This window comes from Macrobrachium rosenbergii, chromosome 12 (genome assembly GCF_040412425.1).
Source record: "Macrobrachium rosenbergii isolate ZJJX-2024 chromosome 12, ASM4041242v1, whole genome shotgun sequence".
Lineage (NCBI taxonomy): Eukaryota > Metazoa > Arthropoda > Malacostraca > Decapoda > Palaemonidae > Macrobrachium > Macrobrachium rosenbergii.
Genome location: NC_089752.1, coordinates 57460398 through 57487553, shown reverse-complemented (window position 1 = coordinate 57487553; position 27156 = coordinate 57460398). Strand labels below are relative to the sequence as shown.

The 27156-nt window shown below is 45.5% G+C and overlaps 1 protein-coding gene across 1 annotated transcript in view; it reads right to left on the bottom strand.

Moving 5' to 3' along the window:
• LOC136843678 (bleomycin hydrolase) overlaps window positions 1-27156 on the bottom strand; it is a 162040-nt gene that overhangs the window by 86825 nt on the left and 48059 nt on the right. The window contains exons 2-3 of the mRNA XM_067112240.1: window positions 24395-24427; window positions 13255-13409 (exon numbers count right to left, since the gene is read on the bottom strand). Coding sequence (XP_066968341.1) covers window positions 13255-13409; window positions 24395-24404 — 165 coding nt within the window. The 5' untranslated portion in view covers window positions 24405-24427. The remainder of the gene's footprint in view (window positions 1-13254; window positions 13410-24394; window positions 24428-27156) is intronic.

Below are 27156 nucleotides of genomic sequence, written 5' to 3'. Positions count from 1 at the left end.
TTCGACACTTCTTTCTTGGCTCAACCTGTGCTAACAAAAAATCTATGGCACCTAGGTCTTAGGTAACGGGTCCTTTTCAAATAGGAACGCAGTGCTCTTGACAGGGCAAAGCAGTAACTCCTGAGGATCGCTGTTAACAAAATCCCTAAGGGAAGGAATGGAAAACAAGGCAAATCTGTCATTGTGTACCGAGGGATTTTGAGTCTTAGCCACAAATTCCGGGACAAATTTGAAAGCCACAGACCTCCAACCCCTGGCATGTTTAACGTCATAATCTAGACCATGGAGCTCACCAACTCTCTTCAAGGAAGCCAAGGCCAGAAGAAAAACTGTTTTCAAAGTCAGATCCCTGTCTGATGATTGATGCAGTGGCTTGAATGGAGCATGAGTGAGACTACCCAGCACCAGGGATAGGTCCCACGTAGGAGGCTTGAGTTCCCTAGGAGAACAAGACTGTTCGAAGCTCTTGAACAACATAGAGATTTCCCAGGATGAAGACATGTCCACATCTTTCAGATAGAGAACTACAGTAATCCTAAGGCAGCTCTGTAGCCCTTGACGGCAGAAACAGACAGGCCTTTCACTGTTCTCAGATAGATTAGGAAGTCCACTATCTGTTCAACAAAAGTTCCGAGTGGAGAGAAACCCTGTCAACGACACCAATCACAGCAGACGGCCCACTTGCCCTGATACACGGCTGACAAAGATCTGAGGTAACCGGATATCTGAGTCGCCGCTGTGCAAGAAAAACATCTCACTCGTAAGAGATACTGGATAACCTCCAGCCGTGAAAAAACAGGGACCCTACCGATTGGTGGACCTCTCTACATGAGGTTGGCAGAGAAGAGTGTGCCAAGGGGGAATCTCTCTCAGCACTGCTGACAGCAGAGACAGAAGATCCGGGAACCACTTTGCTTGGGGCCACAAAGGAACTACTAGGGTCATCCTGAGATTCTTGGAACTCATCACTCTGTTCAGGACATGACGGATCAGGGAGTCCTACGCCACAGTGAATGGATCCAGGACCACCGAACAATAGGCCTCTAGCTTTCTGTTGAACCTTGTAGTGAAGAGGTCTAACATGGGTCTTCCCCACAGATGAAACAACCTGTCCACTTTGTCCTGATGCAGACACCACTCCATACCTAGAACTTGTCCCTGACGACTTAGCTTGTTGACCACTACACTCCTTTTGCCCGGAATGTGCCTGGCCATGAGCTCCAGCGAGTTGTCAATCGCCCACTGGTGCACTTCGACCATCAGTGAGTCCCGAAACTCCTGTAGACCCAGGAAGGCAGCTTTTGACTCCAACACACTGATGTGGAGCTGCTTGTCCTGAGAGCTTCACACCCAAAAAGTCAGGAGCTCTTCCAGATGAGCTCGCCAACCTTCGGAGGATGTGTCAGGGAACAGGAGAAGATCCGCAGGGGGCGAATGAAGATGAACTCCCATCATCAGGTTCTGGTTGTCCACCCACCACAGGAGGTAACTTCTCACCTCTGGCCGACAGAGTGACCTGGAGCTGAGGAGAGTCTCCTCCTGGGGCCCAAAACTCCTCAATCTCCACTGCAGGAAATGAATATGAAGATGCCCATGAGAGACCAGCTTCTCCAGAGAAGTCAAGAGGCCCAGAACTACTTGCCACTAGTGAGCTAGTTGCTCCTTCTTCGAAAGAAAGGAGTGGGCTACTGCCCTGAACCTCTCTATCCTCTGGTCCCATGGGAAAACTCTCAACGAGGCTGTGTCTATCCCCATTCCCAGGTACAGAATCCTCTGGCTGGGAAGATTAGACTTTTCCTGATTTATCACGATACCTAGGTTGTGACCAAACTGGAGCAGATGGTCCCTGTCCCGAATCAACCTTTCCCAGGAACTTGCCAAGACCAACCAATCGTCAAGATATCTCAACAGGCGCATCCCCTGAGCATGAGCCCATGTCGACACTAGGGTAAAGACCCTTGTGAATACTTGTGGAGCTGTTGTCAGTCCGAACCAAAGGACCTTGAACTGAACCAAGACTGAAGCGGAGGTACTTCCTGGATGAAGGGTGGATAGGAATCTGAAAGAAGGCATCCTTCAAGTTTACGGTCAACATGAAGTCGTCATTCCTTTTGGCTGCTAAGACTGTCCGTGGAGTCTCCATTCTGAACTTCGTCTTCCTGACGAAAAGGTTCAGAATTGAGAGATCTATCACTGGTCTCCAATCGCCAGAGATTTTTGGTACCAGGAAAACTCGACTGTAGAAGCCCGGGGAAGGTAGAGCTACCTTTTCCACTGCCCCTTTGTCCGTCATCTTCCTCATTTACTCTTGGAGAGCTAAGTGCTTTGGAGAGCCTTGGGTGTAATTCAGGTGTAGGGGAGGTTGATCGGAGAGAGGAGGAAGGAAGTCGAAAGGAATTAGATACCCTACCCAAAGGATATCTACTAGCCACGGTTCTGCTCCTTGCATCTGCCACATAGCCCAGTGGCTTACCAGGGATACCCCCACCAGTGGCAACGGGTGGAGAGTGGCACCCAATCTATCAACATCCTCCCGTCTTTGCCCCTACTCCCCCTCCCTGGTTTCGAAGGGCGTGATTGAAAGGGACATTGCTGAGGCTGCTTCCTTGGTGCTGGAGTCAGCTCGGAAACCTTGACTGAAGCGGCAGGTCTTGAAGACTTCCTGGGAGGAGACTGTCTACTCTGTCTTGGAGCAGAAGGGCGAGAATGGGATGAAGACTTAGCCACTGCCTGTTGGACAAAACAATCATTAGTGTCAGCCCGATGCCTGACGATTGCAGCTTCCAGTCGTTCCGTAAGCAGGAGAAGCTGGGATCCTAAGAGATCTCCATTCCAAAAGGATAGCAAAGAGTCTGCATCAACTGATTTAGCTACTTTAGAGAGCTGCAATCGCCTCATCAGTAAGTTAGCGCAAGTTAGCATACAACTGGCCTAGGTATGATATGGCCTTAGCACCAGATTGTAGTAACCTGATGAAAGACGAACTTTCGAATGAAACTCTTGCAGAATGGGATGAAGAAATCCCAGCTACCACTGAAGACCAGAAATATAGCCACAAGACAGTCTGAAAGGCAGATGAGGCAGTCGACTCCAAAGTAGATGCTTCATGAAAGGTTAAAGAAGGACTGTCAGCCTTAACCTGATCTAGTGTCAACCTACGCTTCAAGCAAATGACATCAGAGTTGAGCTGTCTACCCAACAGAGGTACAGGCAGTCCCCGGTTATTGGCGGGGTTCTCCTTCTGAGGGTGTGATGATAACCGAAAATCACCACTAACCGAAAATTGGTGATTTTGGCACTTTTCGGCAATTTTTGGGGGTTATCGGTGGCAGTCACCGTTACCGGTTGTTGGTACCTCTGTTGGGTATGTATCGCGTAATACCCACCATCGCGCCGAAAATTGCCGATTTTCAATCGCCAGAAAAGCGCCATTAAAACCAAATTGTTGTTAACCAAACCATGCCATGCCGGGGACTGCCTGTACGTGACTTGTTGAGTAATACTTCCTATGGCAAATCAAGAGGAGGGGGAAGAAGCTTGAAAGATCTGTTGGAATGCAGAGAATTATCCCGTCCTAAAACCAAAGAACTCAAATAAAGTTCTTACATCCTTCTTTGGTTCAAGTAAAGCTTCTATGCCCGGAGAAGTCACTGAAGAAGGAGCCTCAGACCTCTCAGAGAGATTGCTGAACTCACGAATGAGATCAATAACCTTCCTGTAAGAAGCAAGAAACTCTTGACTCTCCCCGTCCTCTGCTTCATGCACAGAAAGCTGACACCCTGAGGTAGATGGAAGAGAGGGATCCCAATCACTTGACAGACGTAAGCTATCCCTTGCCAGCGAAGAGTCACATCCACAAATGTAGGAACACAGCCATGCATCAGCTCTTGGACCAGAAGAGTCCGCATTATCTTGGATGCTAAGACCAATGGCGTGGCACAATCCTTCAGGAGAATGAAAAACCGAAGCAAGAAACTTGGGCCTTGACAGAAGGACTGCCATACCTCTCTCGGAAGACACAGTCCATTCTGTCCACCACAGTCTGAACAAACGCCTCTTAAGGATCGCCAAATGCAGCAGATGATGTTATGGCAGCAGTTGGTTGTGACATCACGGGAGAAGTCGGAGGAAATGACGTCACGGATACTGTCATCACAGGGAGAGGCAAGGCAGGGAGTGACGTCACAGAAGCAGGAGTCTGACCCAGGCCCGATGGAATTGCTGCGAGGTAAAACGACCTAGGAATGATCACGTAGTTAATGAAGTTCAGCCGTCAACACCCCCAAGAACCAAAGAAGTGGGGCAGGATAGGGAACTTCAGGGAGCTGACACTGGTAAGAGTGAAGAGACAAAATGTGACAACAGGCCATCAGAGAGGATACTGATGTAGGCCTGGGAAGCCCAAACAGATGACATCTTTATGCATCAAGTCTGAAACAAAGGGACAAGATGGCACTGCCACTCTCCCTGAAGGGGAGATACTATCCCCTCCCAAGACAGACAGGGCAGCATGATACATAAAAATCACAATTTTTTAAAGTAAATTGTATTTTTCCTAACTATACAAATCTGAGGTCCTTTACATTAGGAATTACTTTCAGTGAAGCTGGAAATGGCCATTGAACTTTCGAACAAAGTGGTTAGGCAGTAAACTACCGTCCAGTAGGCCAGAGTCCTGCCTGCCCGGATGCAAACCTTCCAATTAGCCTTTCGGTCCAGGTGTCAGACTGAGGGGTGGCATGAGGTGGGCAAGAAAATGTAATGTAAAAGACCTCAGGTTTGTATAATTAGGAAAAATACAATTTACTTTTAAAAACTGTGATTTGTTCCAACACAATATACAAACCATCAGTCCTTTCTATTAGGAAGACTCACTGGTTGGAGAGAGGAATCTGGTTGAGTCTCAATGAACTGACTGGAGTTCGCTATGCCTTGTATTCCCTTCCTGGTCGATAGAGCAAGGATGGGAAAACCTGCCTCTGACAAAGTGACGGCTTTTTCATATGAATGAGGAAGTCATTTCATACAAAAATAGGCTAAGATGAACCTTAAAAAGTCGGTGACAGTAAGGCAACTACAAGCATTGGGTTTGTCTTATTGTCATGATCTCCTTCCTCCCCTTACTAGAGGAAGGAGTGGGTTGGCTTCTATGATCCTGAAAGGAAATAGAACGGAAGCTCGAAGTGTATGCTTACCTGCATTGACCTCCAGATCAAGTATGTAACAGCACGTCTTCTCTGCCTAGTCACTCCTACACTCATTCTCACATCCACAACCGCACATCTTAGGAGAGATGCAACCCTGTCCTGTTAGAGGAGCCAGGTAAGCTACACAACTTGTTGAGCAGCCACCACAGGTCCCAAGGAAAAGGTGTCCAAGAACTTGTTAGCAATACCCCGAAGGTAGAAAGAAGTGAAAGTGATCTGTTGAGACCACACCCCCACTTTCAACACCTGAAGAACCGACAGGTTCTTCTGGAATGCGAGGGTTAGACCAATGCTCCGGACTTCGTGAGCTCTCGGGCCGAAGTTACTGGTGTCATCTTCTCCAGCAGCAAAGTACGCTCTCCTAATCATCTCACAAAGCCAGAAAGAAATCGTGTTCTTGGACACCTCTTTCTTGGTCGAGCCAGCACTAACAAAGAGCCATTGACACTCAGCCTGGAGATGGCAAGTTCTCTTCAGATAGTGCCACAGCACTCTAACAGGACACAGTAGCATCTCGTCTGGGTCATTACCAACAAAGTCCTCTAGGAGGAGATCGTGAAGGACTCGAACCTAGTGTCAGGGACCTGGGGTTCTGCGTCTTCCTCTGAAGTCTGGGATGAAATCGATAATTGGATCCCCATCCCCGAGTGTTTAACATAGAAGTAAAGTCCATGAAGTTCTCCTACTCTGTTTGCTGATGCCAGGCAAGCAGGAAGATGGTCTTGAGGGTCAGATCCTGTCTGACGGCTCTATAAAGGCTTTGTATGATGCACCCAGTCAGGCTCCCCTTAGAACAACAAGAGCATCCCCCAGGGGCCTGAGGTCCCTGGTGGACAAGACCTGTCGAAGCTTCTCATCAGTAGAGAAATCTCGAAAGAAGAGGCGATATCTACCCCCTTCAGCCACAAGACTAGGCTGAATGCGGCTCTGTAGCCTTTTACGGCTGAAACAGAGAAGCTTCTCTCGGCGAAGAAAGACAATTAAGTCCGCAACCTGCTGAACAGTAGCTCTGACCGGAGAGATAACCCGTCTACGACACCAACTACAGAAGACGGTCCACTTTCCCTGGTATACCGCTGCAGAGGACTGCCTGAGGTGTCCCACCATCACCATTGCTGGGCGATGCAAAAAGCCTCTCGCTTGCAGGAGATGCTGGATACCCACCAGCCACAAAGACACAGGAACTGCACTGCCTGGAGGTACCGCTCTATGTGGGGTTGACACAGTAGGTTGGGCCAGGGAGGAATCTTTCTCAGTGCCTCAGAAAGAAAAGCTAGCAGGTCGGGACACCAAACAGCCTGGGGCCATTTGGGAGCCACCAGAATCATCCTGAGATTCGGAATGATCATCACTTGGCTGATCACCCTGCAAATTAGACAAAATGGAGGAAAGGGGTAGATGTCGAGGTTGCTCCACAGGTGTTGGGACGCGTCCTCTGCAGCGGCCCATGGGTCCGGCACGACCGAACAGAAGACCTGAAGTTTCCTGTTGTGCCGGGTGGTGAACAGATCTATGACTGGACACCCCAACAGATCAAACAACCCCTCCGCGATGTCTAGGTGAAGGGACCACTCTGTCCCTATCATCTGATTCTGGTGGCTGAGCTTGTCTGCCACTACATTCCTTTTGCCTGGAATATACCTGGCTGACTGCTCTGCCGAGTAGGCCAGAGCCCACTCATGCACCTGCATTGTCAACTGATGAATCGGAAGGGACACCAGACCCCCCTTGCTTGTTGACGTATGCCACTACCATGGTGTTGTCACTCATCAACACCACAGTGTGTCCCATCACTCGATTCTGAAACTCTTGGAGGGAGAGGAAGGCCGCCTTGAGTTCCAGGATGTTGATGTGAAGGTGCTTGTCGTCTCAATGCCACACTTCTGAAGTCAGCAACTCCTCCAGGTGCGCGCCCCATCCCTTGGTCAATGCGTCCAAGAACCAAAGCATGTCTGGAGGGGTAGTATGTAGACATACTACTAGTAAAAGGTTCCTGTCATCCATCCACCTGTCTAGGTCCTCTTTCACTTCCTCCGAAAGAGGGATGAGAAAGAACTGGGAGTCTCGAGACTGGGACCAGTCCTCCTTCAGTTGCCACTGCAGGGACCGAAGATGTAGACGCCCATGAGGGACCAGCTTCTCCAATGACAACAGGTGACTGACGACGACTTCCCACTGCCAAGCTAGCTGCTCCTGACAAGACAGGAACAGCTGTGCTGCCTTCCTGAACCTGCTGATACAAGAGTCCCAGGGAAAGACTCTTGCTGCTACCATATCTATCAGCATGCCCAGGTACTTTATCCTCTGCTTGGGGGTGAGATCTGACTTCCCGAGATTTACCATGATCCCTAAATCCTGGCAAAACTCAGGGAGCCAATCCTTGTCCTGAAGCAACTGCGAGTGGGAGCTCACCAAGACCAGCTAATCGTCAAGATACCTCTATAGACGTATCCTGCGCGAATGGGCCCAAGCTGACACTAAGGTGAACACTCACGTGAACACCTGGGGAGCAGTCAAGAGCCCGAAACAGAGTGCTCTGAATTGGAACACTGTCTCCCCAAGGATAAAACGAAGGTACTTGCGGAAGGACGGATGGATGGGTATTTCAAAATACTCATCCTTCAAATCCACTGTAAGTATGAAGTTGTTCTCCCTGATGGAGACGAGCAAGGAATGAGCCGTCTCCATTGTGAACTGAGTCTGGCGAACAAATCGGTTCAGGGGAGAGAGGTCTATGACAGGTCTCCAGCCCACTGAAGCTTCTCCATGAGAAACACGCAGCTGTAAAAGCCTGAGGACCGATCCGACACGACTTCCACAGCACCCTTGCTCAACGTAGCTTGCACTTCTCGTGAGTGTGACATCCTTCCTTGAACCAGAAATGTAGGGGAGTAGATATCCCTCCCAAAGGATATCCACTACCCAGGTCTTGGCTCCGTATCGCTGCCACATTGCCCAATGGCTCAATAGGCAACCCCCCACCGTTGGCAGCAGCTGGGAGGTAATGCCACCCCTAGCATTTCCCCTTCTTCTTCTTCTTCACCTTGCCCCCTTTACTGGACTGAAAAGAGGTCTGAAAGGGATGCAACTGCCCAACCTACCTGGCAAATGAAGAAGGATGGGTGTTCCCATGGGAGTCCTTCTCAGGTTGAGCTGTAGTGGAGAGTGAAGACCTGGAGGTCTTGGCCACTGCCTGGTGGACAAGGCGTCACTGTCTTCGGCACGACATTTGTCCATCACAGCATCTACCAGCTCTCTAGGGAAGAGAGAGGCAGAACCCAGCAACAGTCCGTTCCATAGGGTCACTGCTGACTCAGGACCTACAGACCTGGCAAAGCAAGAAAGGACAGTGTCTCTTCTCTTAAGCACCCGGTTCGCCCACAGGTTTGTTGTCTGGTGGGCAAGGTAGGAGATAGCCCTACCTCCAGACAGGCACAGCCTCCCAAAAGCGGAGTCCTCCCCAGGCAAGAGAGCGCCCGAGGAGGCAGCCACTTTGGATACTGTGAGAGACCACAGATCCAGCCAGAAGACTGCCTAGAGAGCCGCCATAGCTGTGGCTTCCAGAGTCACTGCTTGCTGTGAAAGGGAGATTCCCCTTTGCGAAGCTGGTGCAGTGAGGAGACCCTGGCTGGACACACTGGGTCGGGTCAACCTCTTAGTCAAAGTACCCTCTCCATGGGCGTATAAAGGAGCTTCTGTCGAGGCAGAGGAGGAGGAGGAAGCAGCTTGTCCAAGCGGTTTGAATGAAATTAATTATCTTGCCCAGAAACAAGATTATTCACTTGATCGAGAACCCCCTCGGCAAGTGTGGACCACGGCAGCCCCACTGAAACCTTGGGTTACTTTTCCGTACCCTAGAAGGATTCAAGGCATGAAGGACAATCCACAGATGAAGCCGTGGTCCCTTCCCCAAGGTCATTGTGCTGATGTATCAGCACAATGACCTCTGCAAAAATCCTCTATTTCAGGGGTGTCCCCATCCTGGGTAAGAGGACCCCTGGAGGTCTCCAGGGTCTGCAGTCCTCCCGATCTCTCTCCGGCAGAAGGGGGATTGAACAGACCCCTTGGATCCTTCCTGCACTACATGGGCATACGACCTAGTCGATTCAAGGACCAAGCAAGGAACGTATGCCTTTGTAGTTGAACTCTGGGGAGACGATTCTCCACAGTTTCTCCTATCCGACTCACACCTCCCAGGGAAACCCCAGGAGGTTGAGGGGACAGGCGAGGGGGATCGGGAACCCCTGCCAGTCCTGCTGGCGGAACCAGCAGGAGGAGTGGGGCGAGAGCAGTCATCAACCAGCAGTGATGATGGCAACCCGGGTTCAGGAGAATGCTTTTGCCTCGGCAAAGTGCTGTCCCGAGGAGAGAGTAGCAGTTTGAGTGCTTGACTCGACCAAGCTGGGCCAATCACGCAAACGTGACGGGGGACTGGGTGGAGTCGAACACGCAGCTGGCTGGCAACAACTTGTGCTGTCCTCTTGACAGATCCCAGTCTTCTTCATGGCCGGAGCCTCTCAAGAAGACTGTACAGGGGACCTCCTCTCTGTCTCACCAGATGCTCAGTCTCAAGAGGCCGAAGCACCTACCTGGGAACCTTGCTTGGCACTAGAGGAAGTGCTAGCAGGCAGAGCCAAGACACCTGCATGTCTTGGCTCTTTCTCCCATCCTGTGCCCAAACCAGTATGGTGAGCGGACTCTCCAGTACCGGTTCGGGATACCAGAGTCTCCTTAGAGACCTGGGTACTTCCAGCGGCTCGCGAACAAGCATCCGACACAGTGCCAGCTTTCAGAGCGGACTTCTTAGGCGCAGCAACGAGTGTGCAGACCGAGGTTAGCATGCCGCGGCCCGAAGTGCTAGACCAGGGTCAGCGATTTGGTTCTGACCAGGGGCCAGGGGAAGAGCCAGCCAAAGAGAGATCCCACTGTGGAGGCAATCGCCAGAAGTCCCAGATAAGTTTTCTTGGGTTGGAGGAGAAGTCAGCCTTCTTCTTCTTTGAATAGCCCGGCCTTGGAAGAAGAAGGAAGGAGTTGTAGCAGACAATGAGAAGCAGAAAGGCGACATCTTCTGAGACCTCTTCTTCAACTTCTTTGTCGTCATCTTCTCCAGGATGGCAGTCAAGTCCCCCATCCAGGAGGGAGCAGCAGAAGTCACAGGAGCAGCCGGGGTGGCCAGGGTAGTGGGAGCGAACTGGGCAGCAAAAACGTCAACAGAGGAGACCAGGGCAACCGGAGCAGCCAGTACAGCCCGGGAGCCAGGGAAGCCAGGAGCAGCGACTGGGGCGACTGGAACAACCTGGGCAGGTGGAGAAGCCAGGACAGGCCCAGAGCCAGGTAAGCCAGGAGCCAGGACTGGGGCGACCGGGATAGCCGGGACAGATGGAGTAGCCAGGAAAGCCCAGGAGCCAGCAACACCAGGAGCATAGACCATAATATGGGGCAAGGTTGAAGTCACCACCATGGAGGGTCCTGGCTGGGACAGCAGAGCCAGGATGGCAGGCGGGAGTGGCACTGTGTGCTGGGATGCCAGTGAGGCAGTCACCTGGGTACCCAGGTGAGAAGAGACAGTCACCAACATCTTAGCAAAAGCAATCATTGTTACGGTGCTGATTGTAGCAGTTGCCGTGGCGTGGGTACCTACTGGGGCACCAGACAGATGAGCCAGGAGACCCTCCAGTGATGGTACACCACGAAGTCCCAGGTGGAGCCAGACTGAGTCAAGATCTGAAGCTTGTCCCCTACGAGAAGCCTCTACCACCATACCTGAAAACAAAGTCGGGTTAGAGGAGGGAGACTCCACTCACTCCAGGGGGAAAAATCCCCCCCCAACCCCAGGCAGCTGAGAGGCCCCCAAGAAGAGATCGTCCCGGTCACAAGACAAAGAGGTAATCTCAGAAAGGCATTTCAAAGGAAGCTTGCTGGGAGGAAAGCGATCGAAGGAGTTAGCCACCAGGAGTCACTGGGGTGTGTAACCCTCAGATGATACCTTGGAAGAACCCTCAGTACTGCTTCCTCCCTTCAAACCTCGCCCACTGCTCAGCCAACTAGGAGCAGCACTCAGTACAAAAAGATTCCCTTGAACACACATGCCTCCTGCTAGAAGAGAAAAGGGCATGCCGGTCCACATCAACTCTCAATCTAAAATTAGTACATTTCTTCCCGGCAACCTCAGGGTTTACCCTGGGAGAGCTGAACTACAAATTTATTTCCTTCAAAACTTTCACTTGATTATGAAAGGAAAACACAGAACAAACAAGAAAAAGAAAAAGATCCACTGGGAAAACAGCTCAACAGAGTCCAGGGTAGATGGTGGAAACACACCTGTACCAAAACGGCGAAAGCAAATTGGAATGTTTGCCAGGCAGGCAGGGCTCAACCTACCGGACTTGGTAGTTAACTGCCTATTACCTTGTTCCCAAAGCTCAACAGCCGTTTCTAGCTTCTGAAGTAATTCCCTAATGTAAGGACCAGCTAATTTTGTTGCTCATTAGAACAATCACCTTGAGCTAACTCCCAATGCTTCCAAGACAAATCAATGGAAGAAAAAAGGAGGAAAAGGCATCAGTGGATGGCAAGCGGATGGGAACAGTCTGGAAGAGGAGAGAGCAGAGTGTCACTTGAGGAGGGAAATCCCTCCCAAGATGGAAACTCTGAATTCCTTTTGTGTTCCCTCTCCTTGTAGAACTTCTTCCACTGCACAACAGGCCAGGAAGAACATTCCGAGCACAGATTGGTGATGTTACAAAAAATTAGACCTTCTACCCAAAAGAATGGGGTCTATCTCTGAAGAAGCCAGGAAGCAGGAACATGGAAACCCTCAAACACCGGGACACATGCTTTGGCGCTCCCGGGGCTTCTTAGGTTGACTAGTGGAAAGCATGATAACACCACAAAACACACACACACACACACAAAAACACAACACAACCAGTAGGAAGGTATCACAGGCTAGGATAAAAACCGGTTGGGGTAAGAATCAATGACGTCCACTCTCAGGCAGTTGAAGAAGAAAACTGGGCAAGATCGTCACGAGGTTTCCGCTGGGTCTCTGCCCTTCCTCATCAGATGCCAGATGCCACAGATTCCTTGCCTACACGATTTTTTATTGCTTTTAAACCAGTTTCCAGCTCGTGCCAGAAGATTTATCCTAATGTTAAGACCGAAGGTTTGTTCCACGTACTGTACTGCATGAATAAATTATGATTATAGCTGACATACTATCATAAAAGATAAGAACTAAAACCAACAGCAATCCCTAGGTATATTTAAGAGCAAATAAATAAAAAGACGTCCTGGAGCTGCAGAGACACAGTACATTCCCCTCTGAAATCTCAAGGCATACTGATCGATGTCTCTCCCGTACCAAGCTAATAGTTTCCATAAGCCATTTACGGACCACTGAAGTGGTATGAACATCTTTCCCACTAAATTCATTCAAACAGTATGGCGCAAAACATGATTACTCATATGAGGATTCCCGTCCATCACCCATATGAGGATTCCTCATATGAGGATTCCTGTCATTTAAGGGTTAAAAACACCATAACTAACACAACGGCACTAAGACCAGAGTATAAACTCTTTGGTTCTGATAATATCAAAAGACATCACCCTCTTCCCAGTGGTTGAGATTTCAGAGAATGTCAAAGATGTCATCCATAGAAAATTTTCAGCTAACCATGTAGTGGTATTGTGACTTTCTTTTGGCTGTCTTCCACTTTTATTACAACAAAACATAGGCACCAACTTCAAAATGAAAACATAACTGGTCACACAAATTTTGGGACCCCTGAAATCTCAAAAGGATGAATATTTATCAGTGCATTTGTATTGTAATGCAGTATAAATATCAACATTATTCAAAATTATTCTAAATATTGTACAAACTTACAACAAAACTTTCAAAACTTCCCTCACCTTATGAGTGAAAATGTGATTTGTTTCAATGGCCTGTATTGTATAACATAGTATAAATACCAACATTATTCATTATTATTATTCTAAATATTGTACAAACTTACAACAATACTTTCAAAAATTCCCTCACCTTATGAGTGAAAATGTGATTTGTTTCAATGACCTTACTTCTTCTAATGCACATTTCAAGCGGATCAACCTTCCAGCACGCATTCATTGCCAAACATGAGTTTGGATCAATCTCCACCTGCTCCTGGTACTGTGCAACTAATTCATGAGTTAATTCTGCAATATAAGACAAAAAAAAGTATATTTTCAGTACTGTCCTGTCCATCTTCCTCAAGTGCAAACACGATTAAGAATTAGTTAAAATTGCATCCTCATGGCTACATAATATTCTGCATCAGTAATAAATTGTCTATAAACACTGAAATCAATCTGATATAAACATAACCTTTATAATACAGTACTACAATAACTTAAAAACTCATGAAGGATAGGACTAGGGTTGTGAAAAAAGTTTTTTTTTCATTTCGTGTTTTTCCAGGAAAAAAATGTTTTCTGGGGATAAACTATAAATCAGCCAGAAAGTGAAATGTCCCATATAGCACACATTTCTAGTATAAATATTTGCATGATATAACAGAAAAAAAATATACAGCTAATAGGATGCCAGAGTTACTACCTCTGAGCGATCATCTCATAGGATGTCGGTATGTCATCTAGAGCGAGTGGAAGCCACTACACAGATGCTTAACCCAACAGATCTCTCCTCTCCAAAACCCCCTTCTACCTATGGGTGCTGTTATGAGCGGTCCTTCTCCGCTCTACTACTACTCTACCCAGGAACCTACATCCTCATAGCACGCTTTCGTTAACACACGTTTTAGTTAGTGTTATTTTTTGCTTCTTTTTGCCTTATTCTGGCTTTGGATTTATTATCATGGCTTCATTGATCAAGACGCATCTTCATCTAAGTTGAGTATTCAATATTGTTGGTTTAAACTCGCTGGACTAATTTTGTCCCATTTAATTACTTTCACGCCTTTGTCGCTCGGAAATGATTTCGTGTCTTGCTCGCGGCTGCAGTCCCCAGCCTCATATGCTCTCATATCTTCTGATGTCTTGGAAGATTGAAGATTATTTATATATGCTCCTTTATATATGATAGTTTCAATTTTCGCCACCCTGACACGCTCGACTATTATTACATTTTAGAATAGTGGAAAGTGAGGCTCAGTCATCCTTTTCTGTTCTTTAAGTAGGTGCATTTTTAAAAATATTTTGTTATTATAACATTTCAATTTTTATTATGTATCCCTTTCATTCCTTTTCTGTCTGATATTTAGTAGGCATCCAAGTTAGCTTCACTTGACCAGTTCGACTTGCCTAATCTCGAAGGTAGCTGTTGGCCCCAGTTTTCTCCTTCCTACCCTGGCTTCTAGGCCTAGGTAAGGTAGGTTTTCTTGGGTGTCTTCGTGCCTGCTTCTTGATGCCTGCCTGTCCTCCCTGACCAGTTTGATTCATCAAATCTTGGAAGGTGGTTTAGTGCTAGTGCCCTTTCATTCGTCTCTCTGGCGGTCCTAAGCCTTCCTGGCTGTGGGTTAACCGGAAGGTTAGGCTGGGGGCTATAGATATTATCTATTTCGCCTTCTAAATGTTTATCTCACTCCTTTTTATCAGATCGTGGTCTACATGGCTTTCTCCCTTTGTGGGCATTTTAGAGCAATGCTCATTTGCCCTTCAGTTGAGAGATGACGCTTCGTGGAAAGTGTTTAGGCACCTGAAGCCTGTTAAGTCGCCATGTTTCTCTGCCCTTGCTTCTCCATTCCACCATCCGGACCCGTTCGTGGTTATCGTTAGCGCTGTTTAGTTTGGTAGGAACAATAGCTTGAGCTGCCGTTACCTTCTTTTTACTGGCGGAATTATGGAGATGCCGGGCTGAATGCTAATTTCAATGTTATTTATTATGTAGTTTCCGTGAACTGCGTTCCGGAAATCAGTCCGAACCTTTCGCCCGCAACTAGCCCTCCCGTTGTTACTCTCTGTGTGGTTAATTTATGAGACTTTTCTGGCGCCATCGGAATTGCTTTCCGTGTGATCGCATTTCAGGCTTGGCCTCCCTGTTCAGATTGTACTGGAACGTTCCACCGTAACCTTTTTGTTTACTCCCAATCTCAACTCCAGCGTGGGGAATATTGTCACTTAAGTTTTATTAGTTTAGTCTTTACCACAACCCGTGAAGCTGTTCCGGCATTATTTCTTTGATACTCATGTATCAATTCCTCTTACAGGTGGTTCACTGTCAGGCGGGCTGTAACGCCTATCTACCCGGCAACCTGTAAGCCGCACATTAGCATGCAGTCGCATGCCAGCTCATGATCGAGGTGGATGATCATCTCGTCTGGCATCCAGATGGCTCACGATGTATGCTGCTCCCTTTATCAGGGCGTGATTGATGCTTGATGCGTTAACCTTTTTGACATCTGGCGCATGAATCTTTCAAACAACTTTGAAGTACATCTTCTATAACGAAAATTTATCGTCAATTCCTTATATTGACATTATATCCGGTTTCAGGTCCCTCGGTCCCGCCAAGCCTCATCTCTTGCTACTTTGAAGATCTGGGTCGGCGGCTTCGGTCGCAACGTTGGTCAGGGACGCCCCTATGTGCTGGCAGAGGACATTTGTAACGTCCTGTACCCTATGGCCAGGTCCTCTGCAGCAGTAGCCCCCGAAGTGGCGGAGCCCCTGATTAACAGGATTAGGTTCGAGACCCAGGTCCCGCTGGAGGAACAGCAAGAACTGTGCGGGGAAGTGGCCGAGGAAGTGGCCAACATCAATATCAATGTCGAACCAATGGCCATCGATCCGGAGGAGGAAGGTAGGGATGTAAGTGAGGCAGGTAGATTTAAAAATTCAATGTCTTTTAGTTCTCCTGCGTCTTCATCTTCATCCTTCCAAGGTTTCTCTAAGGTCTCCACCCTTGGGGCCCGTTCGGGGTCGGTGATCCCCAAGGTGAAGTCCTTAATGAAGATGAAGACATTACCCAAAGTGTCAAAACCCCCGAAGATCCCGGCCATGCCGAGTTCCGCCAGGTCGTCGTTGGCCCCCAAACCTTCGACTTCCTCCCAGAAGGCTACTCCCCCTTCTAAGGGGCCGAGACCTAAGGCGAGCAGGTCTAAAAAACCTGAATTTGACCCCGAGGCCTTCGCGGAAGCGCTAATGAAAATATTGTCCGAACAGGTTAACTCCCAATTTGAGACGATGTCTCGGGATCTCGCCTCGAGTCTTGAGACATTGGGCAAGTATGTTCAGTCTTTGGCTGAGAGGCTGAAAACCCAGGGAGGATTAAGCTTGCCGGACTAGTTAATTCTGGTCTGGTACAGCAGCAGGTTACTCCATCCGGACACCTCAAAGCTACCTGCTTATGGGACTGTAACCCCTTAAGCGTCTGCTTCTTAATGCCCCCTTTACAAATGGTAAATTAACCATGAGGTTGCTGCACCACGTCCTGTGGAAGACTACGAGTTCTTCCCCGGGCGGATCTTGTTTTCCTTTTCCCAGGATCGCCCGATTATGGGAGAGGCCCTGGTGAGGAACAAGGTCCCCAAAGGAAACAGTGATCTTCCCCAGGATCAAAGCGCAGTCGGCGCAGGTCAGAATACTCTCTAACTGGGAGTACCGCTAATACTAAGCGCTAACTCCCCACAAGAGCGTGCACGATGTTAAGTGGTCCGGGACATTCCCACCCCCTTGCCACATCTGAATAGCAAACTGACTCTGCAGGCGGAGTTGAGAGAAGCCGATGCACAGCTTAAAGTGGGGCGGACCTCCATCTTCTCTTTCAGGAGACCTGGCTTGCTGGGATTTAGGGCTCCTGGAAACATTTACAGTAGGTAGGCTGGAACGGGTGCGCTTTTGGATCTTTTCAGCGAGCAGTTGCCCAGGATTCCGGGTCTCTGATTAAAGCAGAATATATGATGCCAGGTACCGTCTCAGCGGGTCCATCAACTCGTCACCTCGGGCGGGTTGACATCTTCTATGTAGAGGGCGAACCTCTTTTCAGGATCTACTCACCGTCACTTCAGCAGCCGTTCCAGGAGTGAGTTTACTCGATTTTGTGGTGGCAAGACTGGAACTGCCAGAAACATGTGCTGGCTGATGCTACCCATCGAGCCACAAACAGGCTCTATTAAATCTTCTGTCTGGGGTACTAACCTCTTTCCTGAAAATTGGTCCAACACGTCATCAGCGGGCTTCAGGGCCAATCAGAATCTTAGGATTAGGTTGGGGACCGTTTTAAGGAAGTCTTCTGAGTTTTGGGCCCTCAGCCAAAAAGGAAGAAAGAGGACATGGGTACCATCCATACAAGGCACCCCAGACCCAGACAGTTGTCCGGGCAGTTCAGTTTCTCAAATTGCCCAGCCTTCCCACCTCTAAAGACAACCCCAGTATGTTTTGCTGAACCAGCAACTCCACCCTGCTGGTTCCAGCCAGCTTATATAACCTCTCAGCCTTCAACCCCGCCTGAATCTCAGGGGTCATTTCAAGGCTACCGCCAGTCTAGGGCGTTAGAGGTCGAGGCGGTTTTCGGTATAGGGCGGATCAGGCCAGTCTAGAGGCAGAGGGCTCAAGAGGCAGAGACAATAAGCCCTCAAACAAATGAGCCTCCTCAGGTAGGTAGAACTACGCCTTCCAGGACCATTGGACTTTCAGTCCATGGGCCCCTGAGTAATATTCAAAGGGTCTGGGTGGAGCTGGATAGAAGGGGCCTCCTCCATCAGTCAGATTCTATCAGACCCCAACACGGATCTGTTAGAATCGCAAAGACCTTCTTTTAAAAGAGCAATAAAGAAAGTCAGGCATCTAAAATTTCATGGGTAGCTTGTTCCAGCGTGCCAAAGAAAGACTCAGACAAAGAAGAGTGATATTAAAACCTATAACTCTGAATTCTTATATTCAATCGACAAGTTCCATTATGTTGACCGTCTCTCTCAGGTGCAGGACCTTACTTCCCCATGGGGCCATCCACCACCTCTATAGATCACTTACAGATGCTTATTTTTCATGTCCCGATAGCAAGAAACTTCTCTCCCTATCTAGGGTTCAGACTAAGCAAACAAACACTCCTTCAAAGTAATGCCTTTCCGGGCTCAACATAGCACCCAGGATCTTCACCAAATTAGGAAGCTGTGGTACAGGAACTGAGGTCTCAAAGGCATCAGGCTGTGGCTTATCTAGGCGATTGGCTAATCTGGGCTCCCCAACGACACGAGTGCGGGCGACCAGAAAGGTCATTCAGTTTCTAGAGTATCTGGGATTTCACATAAATATAAAGAAATCTCGTCTGATTCCGGCCATCCCGATTTCAATGGCTGGGTATCAGTGGGATTTAAACACCCTGAAACTTTCAATTCACTCCCCAGCAAAATGCAAAGAGATAGCCAAAGCAGCGAGACAGTTTCTCAGGTGCAAGCAGGCCTCTCGTCACGCTCAGAAAGAATCTTGGGTTCTCTTCAGTTTGCATCAGTAACAGACCTGCTTCTCAAAGCAAAACTGAAGGACATAAATCGAGTGTGGCGGTCGGGCCAATTACAATTTCAGGGACAAAGTCTCCCTCATGCGCCCAATCTTAAAGAAAAAGACTTCGGTTGGACAACAGCCAAAAAAGTCTTTCCAAATCAATTCCTCTACAATTCCCTCCACCAGCTCTGATCATCCACACGGGACATCTCTCACCCCGGATGGGGAGTTATTCACAATACAAGAAAGTTCAAGGAACCTGGTGAATCTTTTTCGTCACTTCCATATCAATATTCTAGAGGCAATGGCTGTTTTCCTGCTCTCTGAAACGCTTCACGTCCAGCCAGGAACATACATATCAGATTAGTCTGAACAGTGCAGTGATAGTTCATTGTCTGAACAGGGAGGTTCCAAAATCAAGTCACATAAATCATGCAATGATAATCAATCTTTTCATTAGCAATGAAAAATCATTATGCACTTGTCCGCCCACGCATCTGTCAGGAGTAAGGAACGTGATTGCAGATTCTCTGTCAGAGCAGCTCCTTTGGAATCAGAATGGTCTCTGGACAAGAATTCCCCTTCAACTGGATTTGCCAGCAGATTCCGGGACTCCAGGCGGACCTGTTTGCCACGGGATCGAATCACAAGCTACCATGTTATATGGCTCCGAACCTGGACCTTGGGCCTCGCCCGCAGACGCAATGTCAGTAGACTGGAACAAATGGCAGAGAAAGTCTACCTATTCCTCCAGTAAATCTTCTGTGAAAGTTCTACAAACTCAGGTCATTCAAAGGTCGGATAGCTCTGATAGCCCCCAATTGGCCGAAAAAACAGCTGGTTTCCTCTTCTGTTAGAGCTGAAACTCAGAGCCATTCAGATTCCTCATCCAAAATTAACCCAGTAGTACAAACTCAGACTGTGTCAGCTTCCTCAGGAATGCTGAATGCCTAACTTTATGGATTTCATGAAGTTTACCACTTTGAAAATTGCTAATATTGATCCTTTGAACACAATGTTTCTAGAATCAGATAAGAGAGAATCTACTCTCCGTCAGTATGATTCGGCAGTAAGGAAACTTGCCAACTTCCTGAAAAAATCAGGCGTTCATACTGTGACTCTAGAATCTCACAATCTCTCATTTTTTAAGGCCCTTTTGATAAGGCCTGGCTGCTAAATACCAATACTGCTAAATCGCCTTAAAGAAGATATTTCCAGTTGGGATTTAACATTGACTTAACAGATTCGTATTTTTCCTCTATTCCTAAAAGCTTGTGCTCGTCTTAGACCAACAACCCGTCCTAAAATGGTTTCTTGGTTTTAAATGACGTTCTAAGATTAGCTTCAGACACAAATAATGAATCTTGCTCTTATTCGACTCTCCTTGGGAAAGCGCTGGTTTTAAGCCTGGCTTCAGGGCTAGAATCTCTGAACTTCCAGCCCTTTCTAGAGAGTGAATCATGTGGAGTTTCACCCATCAGGGAGGTTCTACTTTCTCCGGACCAAATGTTTTACTGGCAAAATGAAGATCCTCAAGTGGGTGGTCTCCTGGAAGATTATACCTCTTCGGAGGATCCTTCCCTTATGTCAGTAGTTACCTTAAAGCTTACCTTGAAAGGACTTCTCAAGGTCTTCAGGTCCACTTTTGTTAGAAGAATGGTGGAACCATCTCCTTGAATGGTATTAACAACAAATCCTTTATTTTTATTAAACAAAATGACAGATTCAATCCCCAGGTCCATGATATCGGGCTGCCCACCTCAGTTAATTACTTTCAACATATAATTTTGAGTGAAATTAAATATCTGGACTCAAATCCCCTAGAGTTTTAGCGTCACTACCTTAAGTCATAGAAGCTCTAAATTTTCTGCTGTCTTGCAGAGACATTGTTTCCCCAGAGTCAGCTTAGTATGTTATTTTTATTTTTATAATTATGGTATAATTTGTAATTTTCTTGCCCACCAATTGGTATACCTCTCACCTACCTGCATCTCCTTGTATTCCTGTCCTTTCTACCTTGTTGACTGGGTTTGGGTTTGCTTCACAAACCACTCCTGTCTTTATTATATACCATCCTTGTTAAAAATTTTCACAATTTTTATTATTTTAAGTGATGGTTTTTAGTTAGATTGTTAAAGCTATATCTTTAGCTCACATTGTTTTGTATTATTTAGGATAAGTAAAAACTTAACTTGTGCATATTTATATAATTTATTATTCTATTTGGATAAATAAAATGCATATTCAAAATTAATTTTATTTTCCTTGATAAAATTTTAGATTTTGACATTTAACTTTATGTTTACAAGCTTTTATGTGAATTCTCTGCTACTATTTCACTCAGCGACACAGTCGATCCCAAAAAGGATTTTGACAAAGGAAAAATCTATTTCTGGAGTGAAGACCTGTGTCCAATGAGCTCCTTTTTTTCCCACCCTAGGCTGGCCAAAGCTTGGTGCTATTTGAGATGATGGTTTCTTAGGTAGAAGTAGTAGTAGCCGACGGAAGGACCGGCTATGCGGCACCCCCTTAGGTAGAGGTTTTGGGAGAGGAGAGATCTATTTGGGTTAAGCATCTGTGGTAGTGGCTTCCACTCGCTCCTAGATGACATGCAGACATCCTATAAGGATGATGGCTCCAGAGTAGTAACTCTGGCATCCTATTAAGCTGTATAAACTTTTTCTCTAGTATATCTGTAAATATTTATACCTAGAAATGTATGCTATATGGGACATTTCACTGGGCGACACAGGTCTTCACCCAGAAATAGATTTTTCCTTTGTCAAAATCCCTTTTTTGTGTTATTTTTGTTTTTCTCTTTTTTCCTTGCATCAAATTTCTCCATTTTGAAGACCTTGCCTTATAGTTGCTATAGACTTTGGACCTGTGTCGCGGTGAAATGTCCCATATACACATTTCTAGGTATAAAATATTTTGCTAGATATACCAAGAAAAAAAGCTATACAGCTAATAGGATGCCAGGTTACTACACTCTGGGCGATCATCACTTATGGGATTATCGGTATGTCATCTAGGAGCGGTGGAAGCCACTACACTGGATGCTTAACCAAATAGATCTCTCCTCTCCCAAAGCACTCTACCTGGGTGCCGTTACAACCAGTCCTTCTCCGGCTCTTCTACTTCCCCAGAACCATCTCATCCCGAATAGCACCCAAGCTTTGTGCCAGTCTAGGGTGGGAAAAGGAGGAAGGATTTTCAAGCGACACAGGTCTTCACCCAGAAATAGATTTTTCCTTTGTCAAAATCCCTTATTTAAGACTCACACCTTCCTTCTCAATTAGAGGACTTACAGGAATCATTGAAATAAAGATTTTTTTTTGCTATCTAATTTAGTATGATTTTTTTCTTCTTTTATTGCTGTATATATATATTGAGGTAGAACAATTTTCTTTTGATATTCGGATAGGTAACAACAAAAAGAATACTCAAGTATATATGATTTTTTTTCATTAAGTACTAGCGAAGAAAAATTAAAAAAGATCTTGTAGCTACAAGTTACAATACAAAAACAAAATTTCCTTCAAAATAATATGACCATTATTAATAATAAAAAAATTATAATTTTTTCATTCAATGTACACAGAATATCACTAGGATTGTGATATCTTTCACCATACCACCTCTTATAATGAGCACAGTGACCTTCCACCCACTCTCCAATCACAACAACTGCCCAATGCCATGCTATGCCCATTTAGTTTGGTTCTGGAACAGAGCTTATTGATACAGTATGGTACAAGTTTCAGTTGAACATGTCTGATACTGAACACGTGTTGTACCATACATACTTTTAAGGAAATGTTGCCAATCATAAAGTTTTCATACCTCTGAATCTGATACATGTATAATACAAGTTTCAATTGAACTTGTTTGATACTGAATATGTATACGTCGTGTATCATACACACTTTTAAGGAACTTGCCAATCATACAGTTTTCATACCTCTCTTCCTGTACAAATGCATTGAAAGTGAAATAACTGACCCCAGTACAGTACCTTATGTTCAAATGTGAAAAATTGAAATTCTAATGATATAAATTGTAGTTACGTACCCAAAACACTCATAATCTCAAGTGGGTGATGACTGAGATACCATTAGTTTTCCTTACTTTCCCTAGTTTTAGTTTTCTGTAAAAGAAAACTATTGTGCCAGCTTTATCTGTCCATCCTCACTTTATTCTGTCTGCACTTTTTCTGTCTGCCCTCAGATCTTACAAACTACTGAGGCTGCAAATTGATATGTTGATCATCCACCCTCCAATCATCAAATGTGGCAGTAGTTTTTATTTTATTTTAGGTTAAACTTAGCCATAATCATGCTTCTGGTTAAAGTTTCATGGGCCGCAGCTCATACAGTACTATACCGGGACACCAAAAGATAGATGTATTTTTAGTGGCCTTGATTATATGATGTAGTGGCTGTACCCAGAAAACATATTAATGCTGAGAAACTTCAGTGCAATTTTTTACTCGTTTATTTTTCACACTACAGTAACAGATTTTTCTTTTCATTGTTAAATGGCATAATATAAGCACAATTAACCATTTTTCGTAGTTTAAGAAGCCAAAGAATGTGAATAAATTTTTAAATATTAAAAAAAAATTTGGCCTTTTTTTATGCTTTTAATGAAAAAAAGTTTTTTTTGGGTAGCAAACCTAGAGAGGACTGAAAATAAGTATAAACAAAACAGTTTATGGTGACTTTACAGGAAGCATTGGTGGTTATATGGAGGCTGCAGGAAAGGTGTAGCTATACATGAAACCAACACAGTATCAATGTAACATATGCTGTCACAAGAGATGCTAAAAACTGCAGAATATAAAAAGTATAAGAAAGAATAAATAAAAGACAGAAGAGAAACACCAATGTTTGGTGGAAGAACAGGCACTTCCAACAGCAACTACGCCAATAACAACAATAAAAATACAGTACAGGGGTACATGCAATCTCCCACCATTGTTCGTAACACAAACATCTCACTGCACCTTACAATTATTTTTATTTCCATTTTTTATAACAATTTTACTTATTCAAGAAATTTCTTGTTACAGAATAAGCTAGTATCACCTTTAGCCCTTATTCTACAATCTATAATTTTGCATTTTAAGAATCTCTTCAAAAAGGTTAGCAAGTATCCACTTCAGCATATAAATATACTGTACTGTATAGCAAATTAGACTAACCGTGGACTTCCTGTCTTTCTCAAAGTGAAGTGATTCCATGTATATCCTGTAGCAAAACAATTGTTTTCTTCTAATCACTCTCCTGCGATTCAGTCTTACACCAATGTATCATGTTGTACTCATGCCCTAACTATTCTCAGTGCCTAACTGATGGTCATTCTAGATTTCATGGAGGTCAGTAGCTTAGAGAAGTGAGTTTCTGTCACCATTCAGGTTAGTTATGAATCCCTAACAACTTTGTATCTAATCACTTTCCTCAGAGAAGATGAGACACTTTGCACCAAATACCTAAGAGCCTTAAGATTTGAGTTTTATACTCTGGCAAAAAGAAGTTTCATTTTTCATTTCCTCTCCAATGAAGTTAAGTCTTGAATAAAATAGAAAAGGTTACTATTGCAATGAAATAGCAAAGTTAAAATACAATAAAATAAAAAAGCATCCATCTAAACCACACGAAGGCTAATCAAGTAATACATAACTAAGGTTTCCTCTCATGAAAAGAAAAACATATTTCAAACTCCAGTATTGTACTACTCACTTAGCGACATTCTGCAGCATTAACAACACCAATCTGAAAAAAAAGGCCTTTTTAGAAAAATAGACAGTAACCGTAGGGCTGTTTAACAAAATGGATAATTTTTCATTTGTAGTGAAAACAACTAAGAATTCAATAAATATCTCATCCACACAAAAGATATTAAGAACCTTCAATATATCTCATAGTTCATAAAATCTTTTAGACAGAATAATGCAACATTATTGTAAAACTGTCCAAATACTGAACAGTATTTTCAATATTTCATAGTATACATAACACAACCGTAAGCTCTTACTGCCACTGTTAATAAAAAAACAAGGCCTTAAATGGGAACAAAATTTTGTTCTGTATATACAACCCTATCATTTTACAAATGCCATATTACCCACAGATAAATATGACATTTATATAATAAAATAAAGTTTTATATATACTTAGCCAGTAATTACCTAGCTAAGAGTTTCTAACTCGACAGCAGCTTCAATTTTGAAATTCGCAGTAGCGATAGTCTTTTGTTTAGGTGGTGACTAACCCCGCCCACTTTCGGGGTGAGAGAGAGGAACAACTTAGCCAAGAGCTTCACTTTTCTTTATGCTCTAAAGTCCATGCGAGGGGAGGAGGGCGAGCGCTATTCATAATTGCTGGGTAAGTATATATGAAGTTTTCATAATAAAACTAATATTGTAATACTTACCTGAACACCTGGAGTAGCCCTGGTTACCTACCAGCCTGAACTATATCCCCAACTCATTTACCCACTAGAGCGATGAAATTAACTATCAGCGTTAGTAAATCTTGTCGTCATGTTACCTAGGCGTACCGTTAGCAGCGCTGCTGCAAGTCCTGGCTGTATGGCGAGATCCCAATTGCGTTATTCATTAATCAGATTGGTAGGGAGGAGGGTGGGAATCATTCAGGTGTTCAGGTAAATGGCTATTATTAGTTTTATTGTAAGAAACTTCATATTGCAATACACTCCTGAACACCTGAATTGGCGATTAGCAAAATTTAGTGGAGGAGGGTTCAATTAAAGTCAGACCGACCTACCAACAAGTAAAGCAGGTAACTCATTATCGTCTATTATGCATATAAAGCAAACCTCCACCTGGTTGTCTACTCGGCAAAGTGGGGATGCCTGAAAGGAGAGGTACCCATAATGTCAGTCTCAGTCACGCAGTGCTGTCTGGGTCGAGCTACTTCCATGTGGTATTCAAAGAAAACCTCCCCTCACAGGAAGAAGACCAACTCCCATGTGGCTAATCAAGCCTCGCGTATGCGAACCTGGCGAACCTCCCATGTAGCTATTGGTAGCCTCTCGTGTATGAAGAGAGCAGCAGGCCTCCCATGTGGCTATTGTAGCCTCTCATGTATGGAGGATAAGTTGAGTGTGCAGTCAGACTTCCAAATCATTGCCGTCCGTCACCGTCGATACTGTGCGAATGGGTGAATAAATCGAGCTGAAACCACCTGGATATACTAACCTCATTTTAATTGTAAAAATCTTGTGTTCGTAAATGAATTCCAGATTCACTGGCAGTTCTACTCCCACCTATCTTACCCTGTCTAACCTTGCCCCTACTCTCACACCTTACACTGGTTACCTTTACTAAAGAATTGGGGTGGCATACAAAAGGTCCCAGTGAGTAACCTTTTCAGACAGAAAATTGAATGTCCTTGAGTGAAAAGAGTGAAAGCTGATACTGATTTCAAGTTGCTGCTTCTAATTGCCGACACCAAAAATTCTTGAGGGGAAATGCCGGCGATGTCGCCCCCCTCTAATACTGAGAAGCTCTTGGCGCTCAGAGGGAGTTCGATGGTTCAGAAAGAGTTGGAAGGTTTATTAGACATTTGTATCCTCTCTTAGAAAAACTAATAGCATTCTTCAGTTGAGTCACGAAGGACATCTGGAGAAGCGAGATAGCGTTCTCGGGCGAGGACAACATCTTTTCTGTCTTGCGTAATAAATAAGCCTTCGCCTGACCGGACATAATAGCATTTTCTGAAGCATCACCTCCTACAAAATCTTCTAAAGATGTTACTCGCTCTGGGTAAAGGATTCGATTCGATTCCGGTTAGCTACAATTCCAGCAAATATGACAGAAAAATATCTTTCCCTGAGAAAGATGCAGTTCTTAAACAGCCAGTCTCTCCTATATCTTCTAGCTGTGGCCAAGTGCAACTGAAAATAAAACCTTCTTCATTAACTATCTTAATGACAAGTGCTTCTAATGGCTCGTATTCTGACGACCTGCGGAGGGTTAATACCACGCTAAATCGCGATGGTTTGAAGAGGAAGAACTGGACGTTCTATCTTAAAAGACCTTAAGAGATGCGTGAAGTAACTCTACTGGTAGCTTGTTCCGGAAGATGGAAAGCGGAATGTACTACTAAGCGACCATCTGTAACCCGGCGATCGTGAAATGCGATAAGTTTTTTCTTTCCCCTACGAAAAAGTAGAAAGTCCGCTACTTTGCTTCCGTTGGAAGTGATATCGATGACCTTGGTTCGGCACCAACTGCGGTGGCGCCCGCTTGGCCCTGATGTAGATTTCACAGTTGATCTTCTCAGACAGCAAGACGGTTAAGCGAGCCAATGCCTTAGAAAGTCGGCATGGCGTGCTGCTCGCTGGACAGTCTCCACGCAGCTAGCTTCATGCTTGGCGGAGGTTTCGGTGGAAGTGATGGAAGTGCGGCTGTCTGAAATCTTTCTCTGGAAGGAAAACCCGGAACATCTGTCAGTAAATCAGAAGGTCCCAGGAACAA